The sequence below is a fragment of the Diceros bicornis genome, chromosome 3 (assembly GCF_020826845.1).
Source record: "Diceros bicornis minor isolate mBicDic1 chromosome 3, mDicBic1.mat.cur, whole genome shotgun sequence".
NCBI lineage: Eukaryota > Metazoa > Chordata > Mammalia > Perissodactyla > Rhinocerotidae > Diceros > Diceros bicornis.
The window spans coordinates 54,328,867-54,342,148 of NC_080742.1; the positions used below are offsets into that span (position 1 = coordinate 54,328,867).

At 45.0% G+C, this 13,282-nt stretch overlaps 1 protein-coding gene across 2 annotated transcripts in view; it reads right to left on the reverse strand.

Moving 5' to 3' along the window:
- Positions 1 to 13,282, reverse strand: part of SCRN1 (secernin 1) — a 61,655-nt gene that overhangs the window by 7,350 nt on the left and 41,023 nt on the right. For both annotated transcript variants that reach the window (XM_058527630.1, XM_058527636.1), the window contains exons 5-6: positions 10,298 to 10,492; positions 7,669 to 7,834 (exon numbers count right to left, since the gene is read on the reverse strand). In XM_058527630.1, coding sequence (XP_058383613.1) covers positions 7,669 to 7,834; positions 10,298 to 10,492 — 361 coding nt within the window. The remainder of the gene's footprint in view (positions 1 to 7,668; positions 7,835 to 10,297; positions 10,493 to 13,282) is intronic.

Consider the following 13,282-nt stretch of genomic DNA (forward strand, 5'->3'; position numbering starts at 1 on the left):
ACACACATACCAAAAGAGCCATGTATCTAAAGAACTGCATCCTGGGATCTCAGGCCAACAGGGTGTGTGGTGACCACAGCTGACTGTAACACGAGGGAGACAGCCTTATTCTCCCCTTTCTGCACCCAGAAATAAACCACCGCTGGATCAAAGCAGCACTGCTGGCAGAGCACAGGCACCTCTGGACCCTCAGGGTGGCCTGTTTTCAGCCACGCCATGGGGCCCCACCTGCAATAACAATAGGAGAAAATAAGACATACACCCCCCCCAATGTGTATTGATCAGATTTTGGTTATTTTCTCTCCTCCTAACTGGTGCGCCTTGGCCCATTCCATGCCTGAAGTGGGCTAGAAGTGAGCTGGGATGTTGAGTCCCTCAGCCCCAGGATGTCTGGGCTTGAGGAAGCCACAGCAGCCTTGCCAGGGAGCCACAATCTGAAAGGCACTGGGAACCAGCCACCCTCGCTACCCAAATGGTGTGCTTGGACTGGAGGCATCAGCATCCCCCTCAGGCCCCACCTTCGTCCTTCTGAATCAGAATTTGCATGTTAACAAGGTCCCTGGGGACTCATGACACACCAAGTCTGAGGAGCACCACTAGAGACAACAGTGATAAGAAGTGACCTCTTAGGTTAGGCTATACCTAAGGTTATCAAAAGAAAGTAGGCTCATGAGGAAAGGAAGACCCTGATCACAGTATGCAAGACTGGTCTCAGGCTAATCTAATGTGAATATTAAGAGCAGTGAGTCCTTTGTGCCCCAATCTGGTAAAGTAGGTGGGACTGGTTAAGTGCCAGGCGCTGTGCTGTTCTCTGCAGGTGATGCAAACACACGCAGGAGACTGGGCCCATCCTCAGCCCCATCGGCATGCGGGTTAGGCCTAATTCCACCAGGCCAAGCCCTTGCAAGGACCTTCCCTCCCCAAGACAGAGGGGAGTGACCCTGTCCAGAGGGAGCACACACCAGCTTCCTACAGCCTTTTGCAACTAAATCATCCCTTCTCCCTTCTACTGAATGCTGAGTAGATGACTGTTGAAAAGGAAAGGAATTAAGGCAAAATATAAAAGTGTCTTAAAGCAACTAGATTACATGACGTTTTATTCTCCAACTGGTCATTTGGTTGATTCTGCAGTTTGAGAGTTCACTGAAAGAGGGCAACAGAGGGGGAGGGGAAGGGGAAGAGGGAGAGGAAAAAGGAGAAGGACGGGGAGGGAAAAGGTTGGGGAGAGAGTCCAGTATAAAACATCCAGAACTAACTGCTCTGGGCCCCTCTGGTCTCTGACAACACAGCAGCCTCACAGCAGGCAAACATCCCATCCTTCAGGGCCTGATAGCACTCAGGGGGCCTGAGAAGTCAGTGCACAGCGTACTGTCCACAGCCTCCTTTGCTGGTGCAGAGACCCCCTGCCCTGCACCTCTTTTCTCTACCCCTCAAAAGCCTGTGTGTGAGTCATGTTTTCATGGGGAAACCTGTCATTTCATTTCTGGAACCTCAGGAGTTTACGTACTATGCATCTCAGAACCGTTCTGACACACTGGCCCTGTGGGGGAGACCTGTGGCACTGGGGGCCACAAGGGCAACAGCCTGACAGCACACTCTGGGCTGAGCTGTGACCCTGGGCCTGCCTGCCTCACGACAGTGGAGGAAGGAAACTGGGGTGGGACTCCGAATGGGGGTGTGCATCCCCTCTCCGCCTCTGACCAACTGTGGGGCCCACTGTTTCCCCCTCTGTCTCTCCTCTGGATTAAAGTGATCTTTACATCCTTCTAAACCTCTTGTGTTATTTCTATTTTACGTCATGCGGCCTGTGAACTTGTGACTCTGACTTCGAGAAGTTCATGCTAAGCATAGTCGCAGTCTTCTGCATCCCATATCCAGGATAATAGTATAGTAAAAAATCAGAACATTCTATTTGATGTAACTTCAAACCCACTCCACACTCACTGGAATGTGGAGGGTAGTTTAACATCAATAAGGGTGTCTGGTGGCTTTTCTAAGATAAGAGGTACCATATGTTTATCCCTCCCATCTGTCAGTTTTATTTGTAAAAATAAATAATAAATATGATGAGGTTCCCACCATAATATTCTAAAGCAGCCAAAGCTCTCCAAGGATTTTTTCCAGAGTCTATAAGGAAGTCAGCATCCTCAACTGGTAAAAACATCAAGCGTAGATTTGTCGGGCAATGAAAGGGAGATTTTTTTGAGATTGAATAAATAAAAATTACTGCTGAAGATAAATTGCAATAATACTAACATTTGTTTAAGCCAGAATGCAGGAATTCTCTATGATTCAGCCTTGATCATCTGTGTCTACGTATTCAGAAAAGGGGAATGTGGATAACTCAGTGGTTCCCAAACATTTTGATTTCTTGCCAATCCTTATAGAAAATCGCATTAAAAATCCAAAAAGGTAAGGAGATACGCTGAATTTTCCCACACTTGAACCTCAGACGGTAGCTTCTTAAATGCCACTTGAATGAATGTATGCCAATTTATGGCCCAGAGGGATGAAATGACTTGACCAAGGTCACATGTCCAGCTAGTGGCAAAGCTGAGACTGCCATCTGGAGTGTGACCACTCCTCCGAGCCCAGCCGGGCAGGGGGGGGGTGCCCACTTCCTCACGCATGCGGAGCACCCACAGAACATCCTGTGGGGGTTTCTGATGCGAGACACGGCTGAGAGGCCTCCAGAAAGCTGATTCTGCTCTGTCCCCAGGGCTGCCTCTCAGAGTGACCTTCAGAGATGTCACCTAACCTGGAATCACCCTGGTCACTCAGCCCCTCTATGGGGTGGTGTGACATGAACACAAGACGATAGGCCCAAAAGGGGAAAATGCAGCAGCAAAGGGCAGCCCAGAAGCTGCGTGAGAAGGAGGTTTAAAGGTGGCTGAGCTACTCCACAGGGACCCGCGTGAAGGACAATTACACAAAAGAGGTACAAGCAACACTAAAGGGAAGCACATTGCTGCAACCGTCAGCTCTCAGTGAGGCAAATCTAAGGTCCGAGACACACAGTCTGATGACACACAGCACAGCACGGGCTTCCCAGCTGTCTTAGAGGTCTGCGGAATTTTAGCCTCAGGTGACACTTGAAGCCACAGCCAAGAAACATGCTCCGTGGTGGCATCTTTGCCTTTCTGTCCTTTTTTTCCTTCTAAAACCTTGTGATGGATACACCAAGCCAGCGTAAAAAATCTGTTTTCTTCTGATTTGTTTTCTCATTTGGAAGGAAAACAAAATTATCAAGAAAATCTCTAACATTTTATAGTGTATCATAATTTTCAAAGCACTTGCATTCAATTTTCATGGTACCCTATTCATTCATTCAGTAAATACGTGATTGAATGCTGACTGAGTACCAGATACTGTTCTAGGTACTAGGGATACAGTGGTGAACAAGGTGGGACAAAAACTGCTGTCCCATTTTACAGACGAAATGACTGAGGTTCACAGATGCTAAGTGTTTTGTCCAAAGGCACATTCCTCATAAGTGGCAGATCAAGAACTAAATTCAGATCTTCCAAAGCCAAGGTCAGTTTTTTCCCCCACCTCTCACCGCCATATCCTTCTGTTAGTTTTTTTATACACAGTATGCTGTTGCAGAAAAATAAAATACTCTTTGTGCTTTGGGATTTGGAATTTTAATATCAGTGGCCAGCCAACACTTGTGACTTCAAACATGACTCTGTTCTTACTGAAGGTGCAGAAACTCCCTGAGGGACTAAGCCAGGCTGATCCCGGGCCCTGGAGTCCCCGGCAGATCCACTGGGCGCAGTCTGGCACAGACAGGAACGGCACAAATGCTCCTGCTCGGATGAATCTCCTAAACTTTGAGCCAATCTGGAAAGAACCTAGAATGATCAGTTTCTCTCAATTGCAGGTGTCCTTCTAAATGGCTCATCTGAGGTCATGCCAGCTTTACTGCAAGTCACTTTAATCATAGAGTCACTTTAATCACAGGGTCAAAGCCACACCTGGCTGAGAGCAGAACCTATCAGGTAGGGGCGTTTCCATTTAGAGGGAAAGACCACTAGTACTTTTGGAGCATGGGACACCCTTAGGCTGGATCCAGATACTCTGGGAGGTTTTGAAAAGTCAAAATTGAAAGGTAGGAGAGAGAAGAAAGATGGTGTCGGAAGAATTCAAAATTATATTGGAGGCGGGTGCTGTTTTGCGTAGGGCCCTCAGCTCTGTGTATGTCTGTGCAGGCTGTGCCCTGCACTGCTCCAGGGCCTGTATTTATGTAAACTATGGTGTCTAAGGCCCGTAATATCATCTCCAGTAACAACAAGGTGCCACCTGTCACTAACATCTAACCAGATGAGACAGTCTCAGTTGATCCAGTTTAGCCTCCCAAGCTTAGTACACTGGGAGGAGAAGAGGAGGAAACGAAACACACACACGTGCACACACACACAGGCCATGTCCCTTGCATCTCCCCAGATCCTTGCCACTAGTTACAGTAGGTCAAACACCCTATTTTCCTAGAACTTCCTCTCTATTTTCTGTTTCCTAGGCTGAAGTGCACAGCCCAACACAACTAAAGATATGGGTTGGGAAATAGCCTTCTAATATTTAAAATGTAAAATTTTTAAATTCTCTTCCCCTCTTGCTTTATCCATCCTGTATCTTGAGTATCTGTGTGTTTTCTCAGCTGTGGGGGCCTCTCAGGGGTGTGCTGGTTTGACAACTATATCTCTAAAAACAATAAGCCCTGATTCATGGTGTGTGCTGATTTCTGTGGTGTAAATACACCCGCTGTGGCCCATTTCAAGCTACCAATGTGACGTCATTGAACACAGGGTTGGGAAGAGAGGCACGTAATCAGCTCTCACCTACCTCTCTACTGTTTCCCTCTCCAGTTCTTCACATCAGTGAAGCTTTAGCAAGCACTGGCTTCCAACTGGGAAATGGTTTCCAAAGGTCAGAACTAGTGCACTAAGGCCAACCAGTGTCACTACATGGATGAGAGAGGCACCAGCTGACTCAACAGAACATTAATATGATGGAATTTTCCTTCCCAATAAAATTAATTAAACGTCTTTTGCATCTCTCCCTCTCTCTCAAACTCTGACTTTTGCATCTCCTTCCAACTCTCAAACTTAGATAGTACCCAGGACATATTAGGAAGGAGAGAGGAAAAAAGAGAGGGAAGGAGGAAGAGAAAAAGAGAATGTGAGAACAAGTTATTTCAAGAAAAGGATTGATAATTAATACAGTGAACCAAGAACAGACGAGAGCTGAAGCAGAAAGAAGCACAGTCAGATCCTGTCCTTTGGAGTCTAGCAGGAACTGGGAGGGATAAATAATACAGCCCTGCTCCTTGATCATTATCTTCTGCAAGTCCACTGCACTGAAACTATTTCCTGAAAACATCTCTCTAATGTTTTTAGCATTAGCAGAAGCTGGCTAAAATTTCCCTAATTTTACTACCTAAAAACCCAAGAGTAGGGAATTATGCTTCTTGCTGACAAAATACAAAATGTTGAACATGCCCAATTACACGGAAACATTGAAATGTTGAATAGGAAAAAAAAAAATCTATGACAGTTCTACAGTCATAGTAGGAAATGTAGCTCATTTAACCACAGAAGATAAAAAGGAATGTCTTCCAGAAAGCCCTTAATCTGCTTTAAGGTCTTTTCAATTAATTTAACCATGAATCATTTTCTTATAAAATTACTTGAAATTTTCCATTTTAAATCTTAGAAGGCTATTTCCCAACCCATTTCTCTAATTGCATTAGGCTGTGCACTTCAGATTAGGAAACAGATTCCTTTATATTAGTGTCCAGGCCTCACAAAGCCCTGTCTTCTAAGCATTGTTAGTACAGGTGTCTGAGACATCAGGGGAAAAGGAAGTCGGTATGGTCATTCTTCAGTTCAACCCACTCCTTCAAAGGCTCCCGTTCCTTAAGGAACAACATCCAAATACGTTGGCAGAGCATTCCAGACATTTCAAAGTAGGGCTCTAAATGCCCACATGTACCCCTGTGGGCCAGTAGCAAATGCTCACAAGAGACTGCTGAGCCACCAGTGTTGGGGGACAAGCTAGGGGAGAGTCCATGAGGGGAGGTCCAGACACCAGGGAGAGGAAGGATGTGCCCCAGACCTGATGGACCAAAAAGTCAGTGGGAGAGGAGCACTGAACCAAGCATTCAGAAGAGGGAGATAAAATCGTGAGAAAGCAGCTGGCCTCAAACAGGAGGCACGTCCTGAGAGGCTGCCTGGAACACTGCCGAGTGGTGAGGCTCACTGTCAGAGGCCAGCAGAGGTACCACACGAAGGTCCTGGGCTTGTTTAGTGGAGGAGATGGAAACCTAATCTACAAGAGGATGCACAACTGCAACGGTGTGCTATGCTCTTTCATGCCTCTATGCCTTTGCACATGCTGTTCCCTCTACCCAGAATGTCATTCCTGCTTTTTGTACCTAACTCCTACTCTTCCCACAATGGCCCAGCACTTAAGAGTTCCTTCCTCTGTGAAGTTTTCCTCATCCATCTCCTTTGTGCCACCTCGTACCTTGTACACACTTCGTTCCTAGTACCCAACAAGCGCAATATTTGGCAGAGTGGGTGCTTAATAAGTGCTTGTTGAATGAATAAATGAGTGAATGAAATACTAAAAATAGCTTATACCAAATTTACTAGTCAGGTCCTGCTAGAAGGATCTATTGATATTGGCAGTAGTTTAAAATATGAGGCCCAACAAGCATATAAAGGCAGGGGCTAGGATTATCTCCATTGTACAATACAGAAATGGAAGCTTGAAGATGTTATTTACATATCTAGCTTCTAAGTGACAGAGGTGGAATTCAAAATCGTGGCAGTTTATTGTAGATGCTACATTCTTTCGTGTGTGTGTGTGTGTGTGTGTGTGTGTGTGAGGAAGATTAGCCCTGAGCTAACATCCGATGCCAATCCTCCTCTTTTTTTGCTGAGGAAGATTGGCCCTGGGCTAACATCTGTGCCCATCTTCCTCTACTTTATATGGGACGCCGCCACAGCACGGCCTGACAAGCCGTGCGTCAGTGCGCGCCTGGGATCTGAAGCTGCGAACCCCGGCACTGCCCAAGCGGTGTGCGCACACTTAACTGCTATGCCACCGGGCTGGCCCCCGAGAGGCTGTGTTCTTAACCACTGTGAAATACTACCTCTTTGCTGAAGTACATGGGCAGAAAGCAGCTCCCTAAAACATTCAATTGAATGAAAGAATTGAAAAATTCTTTCAATGTCTGAAAGAATTGGCCAGTGCACTTGAAGTTGCTTCAATCTGCATTGCCTCTGGGCCATTTTGTCCTCTAACCCATAGAAAGTGGTTGTTTCAATAAATCTTGGGAACCCCTGTAGGCTCCCTGTCTCACTGTGTCTTGTTTACCTCTGCATTCCCCATATTTGGCACAAGGCCTGGCCCATGATATACACTCAATATATATTTGTTGAATTTAAAACAATTTGATACCATGATTTTGATGAATACTGTGTGACTAAAGCCCAGGACTTCCCTTAATCAAAGCTCTTTGTGCTGCCCTGGCCATGTTGAGGCCAACTGGAAAACGTGACTCGGCTGTGCAAGAGGAGGTGCAGAGACTTAGTGTAGGCTGGTTGGGTGAGCTCTCCAGGGAAGCACACACTTTCTGCCTATGTGACTGTGTCTCAGACGAACCTGGAAGGATCTGGGGTCCCGGTGAAGTAGTGAATGCACGGTGAGCTTCTATTCTGAGGCAGGACAGACACGACACTGGCTGTGGTGAGGAAAGACTCGGAGTCTACACAGACTCCACTGGCTTTGTCCCGTAAGATGTCAATCATAGTCTGCACAGTGACGCTTTCTGTAAAGAAAAAAAAGAGAGAAGAGATAAAACTGTGGCAGGCTGCTAACCAAAATCCATCCACTCCTTTCCCTTTTTAGTAATAGAACCCCTTAAATTATAGCTGGGAACATAACTATACTACATTTACTATATTTCCCAGCTGCCCCTGTGGCTAGGTGGGGCCATGTGATAAATCCTGACCAATGGGAGGCAAGCAGAAATGATGTGTGCAACTTCCTTGTCACATCCATAAAAAGGAATGCTTGCCCTTCACTTTTTTTTTCTCCCTTCCTGCTAGCTGGGAGATGCCAGCAAGTGGACCACAAATGGAAGTCATGTGTTGAGGCAGAGTAACCCACCAGCCCTAGACGGTCCATATACATCTAACTATAACATGGGAGAGAAATATATTTCCATTTTCTTTAAGCCACATTATTTCAGGGTCTCTTCAATACAGCACTTAGCAATACTTCAACCAGTGCAGTAACAATAGAACGATATTCATAAGAAAGTGTATGCAATCTACGCACAGTCCTCCAAGCAAGCTCTCCCATATACTCTTGCTAGTTAGTCAATACTACATTTTGAGAATATGACCTCTCTGCAGTGGGAAATGTACACACAGAGGGGTATTTAGAATATTCAGAGTCATTACGACTATTGGCTCTGACTTCAGATAAATCGATAAACAAATCTTTGACTACACAGGATTCCAGTTCTACATTTTCTCCCTCTGGTTGTAATTCACAAAAACACTGTTCTTTCAGCCCGTGTTCCCAAAGATGGAATCAAGGCATCACATAGAGAGAAGATACCGTAAAGTTCACTAGCACAACTCACATCCTCTTTGCAAATCTCTATTTACAACATGTCACATCTGAAAACATTAACAATAAGTCCTTGATTTCTTCCAACTATCCAGTGTCCACATTTTCTCATTGTCTCATAAATGAGTTTATTGATTTGAATCAGGATCCAATAGGTTGATAACATCTCTTGAATCTTTTCTAATCGCTGCCTCTCATTTTTCCTTCTTGAATTTTATTTGCTGGGCCATCTCTCTCATAGTTTTCCAGGGCTGGACTTTGCAGATGGCATCCCCATGGTGTTCTTTAATATGTTCCCCTATCCTTTGTATTTCCCGTAAACTAGCAGCTAGATCAGGAGGCTTCCTCAGATTTAGGTTTGATGTTTTGGCAGGACTACTTCATACATGGTATTGTACACTTTCATCAAGCTAGTTGTTTTTTTAATTAAAAACTTTTAGAGTTTTTTTTAGAGTTCCCATTTTTAAATGTATACTTTTTTATTTTTTGGTGAGGAGGATCAGCACTGAGCTAACATCTGCCAATCCTCCTCTTTTTGCTGAGGAAGACTGGCCCTGGGCTAACATCCGTGCCCATCTTCCTCCAATTTATATGGGATGCTGCCACAGCATGGCTTGACAAGCGGTGCGTTGGTGTGTTGGTGCGTTGGTGCGCGCCCAGGATCCGAACCCGTGAACCCCGGGCTGCCACAGCAGAGCACGCACACTTAACCACTTGTGCCACCGGGCCGGCCCCTAAATGTATACTTTCTTACCTTCTAACCAAAAATATATTAATGAAGTTCTACAGCAAAAGTCTTAAATGATCTTCTAGATTAAAGGTCAGAAAATTTTTTCTTAAAGAACCAGACAGTAAATATTTTAGGCTTACGGGCCATACAACCTCTGCAATACCTGTTGCAACTGCTTACTCTGCACTGTAGCAGGGAAACAGCCATAAACAATACATACATAAATGGATGTGGCTGTGTTCCAATAAAATTTTATTTACTAAACAGGCGGCCACTGACAGGTCATAGTTTGCTGACCTGTGTTCTAAATGATCAAAGGTTTGACTTACAAAGCACGCATATCACTAGCAAATATAAAATGTAGCCACTGTGGTTTATTTGGAAGGGTTTCCACTCAGGCACAAAAGTGGCAAGCTACCCAGTCACCGTATTTACCTAAATATGGATTCTGATTAAGTCAATAATTGGGTGGAAGACAGAGGGATCGGGAGGAGAATTCAGTTCAACAATTAACTTAATAAATATTCATGGCACAAGGCATCACAAGGGGATCCTGAGATGACTAAAAGACAACACCCTGCCCTCAAGGCCCAGCAGGCTAATGGGAGAGGACATATAGGGAGAAGATAAGTCACATATACAAAGGTTGAGGCATAAGAAAGGCTGCAGTAAGTATCACAATGACATCAGTGTTTAAAGGAGAAACAGGAGCAGGAAAGTTCCATGGATGAGGAAGCATCATGTAAAAAAGAAATGCAAGTTGCCATCTCGCCTACACGCTGGGGACTTGAGCACAAGCTGGTCTCTATATACAAGGTCTACTCTCCTCCTCTTCACTCACTCTCCGAAGTTCAGACAAGTTCACTGAAATAGCTCAAGACCAAGGGTATGAGAGGGAGAGTTGTAAAGGATATACGAACTCACCTTCTTGCTTTTCTAAGCTGTCTTTGCCTGCACAGCAGTGTAGATGGTCATCAGCTAGAGAAAAAACTTCGGAAAAATTGAACTCGTCCTCTCCTGTCCACCAGCCTTGACTCTGGGCGTAACTCCTCAGTTCAGGGTGCTCTGCGTCAATCTTAGTGGTGAGTGAAAGCTGATTGCAAATGCACTTGACTCCCTCTGTGGAGAGTGCAGAGCCCAATTAGTAGGAAATGTACTTATAAAGACTTAATCAAGCAATGAGGATTTACAGGGAATCTCTCCCCTGCAACTTGACTTAAACTTCAGGGAGGAATCAATTCCATTTGTGAAGAGAGAAACAGAGGATCCTTGGTCCTCTTTTGATGAGATCTCCTAGAATCGGGAAACAGTCCTGGCCAGGCATTATCACATTTTAAACGAACAACGGTCACTTGATCTTAAATTCACAATCAAAAGGAAACACGTGAGGGGCCAGCCCCGTGGCCTAGTGGTTAAGTTTGGCGCACTCCACTTTGGCAGTCCAGGTTCGGTTCCTGGACACGGACCTGCACCACTCGTGGCCATGCTGTGGTGGCAACCCACATACAAAATAGAGGAAGATGGGCACGGATGTTAGCTCAGGGTGAATCTTCCTCAGCGAAAAAAAAAGAGAGAGAGAGAGACATGAGGCCCTTCATTCTGGCTAAATCAACCCCAAGCATTTACTACTTACAAGAAAAGTGAGATGTTCTTTGAAAGAGGCACCGTGCTACTAACAAGACTCGCGAATGTTGCAACTACAGCGGTTCCTCCTCCCCAAGTTAGTCTTGCTCCACCTGAAGGAGCAATTTACACCACCACTCTCTGCCCAAATATATATATATATATGGTTTTTAAAAAATACAAATATGATACTTCTTCATTCAACTTTTTTTTCAGGTCCCAACATTTAGAAAACCATAGTGACACTGATAATGAATCGCTTTAAAATAATGAAATGTACTTGGGAATATATGTGTGTCATGTGTGCCTATGAGAAAAATCTACGGGAATTCTTTTCTCATAGAAATATAGTAAGTATAGCTAAATAAGTCCAGAATCAGAAATGCCTGCATTCTGAGTACACTCCACCTTGATGAATGAGGGTTAACCCAGAAATTCTCCTATCTGCTGGAGCCTTGCTACGGCTTCTCCAAAGCCTGAGCAGCACACACATGGAAGATGACTTGGCCTTCGAGCTTCGAGATGCTGCCAGAACACTAAGAATTTGTCACTTGTAGCTCAAAAGGGCCCTTTAGAGTTGCTGCTTCCAGGGAGCCTGTTGATCTTCTAAATTCCTGGAGAATGAAGTAGAGAGATAGAGCCCAAGCTACAAGCTGCAATAAAGCCACTACTGCCTGAAAACCAGTTCCTACAGGCAGGGTCAGTGCTGCACTGAGTTCTTCTAGTATGTTCTGCTTCACTGATTTACACTTCCAAAATAAGCATTCCTGGCTGATGGGCATTTGTACTTTCCATTCATCTTTTCAGAGGACACTACAAGAGTAAAATTATTTCTAAAAATTTAAAATAAAAAGTAGCTTTGGCCTAACTAAGTGATTTTGACATTATTCATACTAAGATTTTTTTTTAATCTTGTGAACAACTCCACAGATGTTATTTTCCTAGAGGGCTGATTTATAATAGACATTTGCTTTCAAGAATTTTAGCATTCAGGGGCCAGAGTTCATTAAATCCTACTGCAATCACACTGCGGCTGGGATCAGAGGACATGAAATCAATGAGTCCAAGGAATGGCTGGGTTTGTTTGTTTGTTTGTTTTAAATATTTAGTGAAAGACAACATTCATTTTGAGGAGGTGGATATTTTAAGCTATATTTTGAAGGAAAGCTAAGCTTTTGAAATGTAGTTATAGATCAAAAAGTTTTAAGTCATACTTAAAAGCATTACGACTGCTTTTCAGCATGCACCCCTAGCCCTCTTGGCGGAACAATTTGATAGTAAGACTTTGTCTTGGGAGAGTTTTTTAATAAAGGAGTTTTAAGCTCCTGCATGGCGGGAAGCTTGGAGACCTGGCAGGCCCACTGGCTGCAGTAGTTCTGTACCTTCTGTAGGAGCAGGGCAGGCAGGCACAAGTGGGCATACGCTGGGCATACACCCGTGGAGAGACTCTGAGATTGCTTTGAGGGTACAGCCAGCCCATTCTGCACCCTTGCTAGAATGAGAAGAAGCTGCCCCTCCTCCAGGCAGACATAGCCTCTGCACAGCTTAGTCAAGAAACCAGGGCTAGATAGATTCCATAGCCTTAGTGGGGCGGCCTTGTGCAGGATACAACATGCCTATTGTCCACAGCAACCCTCATCACTGGACTGAGTCAGGCCATGGGAAACAACGGGCTTGATTCCCCCAACTACTGCAGTAGATCTGCTTCTAACTCAGGTCAGGTTTGGTTCCGGTCACCCTGAAGGCTAAGATGGCAAACAGGTTTCATCCCTAACATCATTTCTGAGGAACTGGAAGAGACTTCCTGGCAAATTCAGTTGATAAAAATACATAGGCCAAGTATAGGTTCATCAAGAGAAGAGCGTTGTGATCTAGTAGCCATGTCTGCCATGGGCACGAGAGGAGAATGGCAGCACACATTCCATGTATTTGTCACCCAGTCCTACGGAATATAAGAGGGGCTTCTTTTTTTTTTTTTTTTGTGAGGAAGATCAGCCCTGAGCTAACATCCGTGCTAATCCTCCTCTTTTTGCTGAGGAAGACCGATTCTGAGCTAACATCTGTTGCCAATCCTCCTCTTTTTTTTTTTTTTTAATCCCCAAAGCCCCAGTAGATAGTTGTATGTCATAGTTGCACATCCTTCTAGTTGCTGTATGTGGGACGCAGCCTCAGCATGGCCGGACAAGCGGTGCGTCGGTGCGCACCTGGGATCCGAACCCGGGCCACCAGCAGTGGAGCGCGCGCACACTTAACCGCTAAGCCACGGGGCCGGCCCAAGAGGGGCTT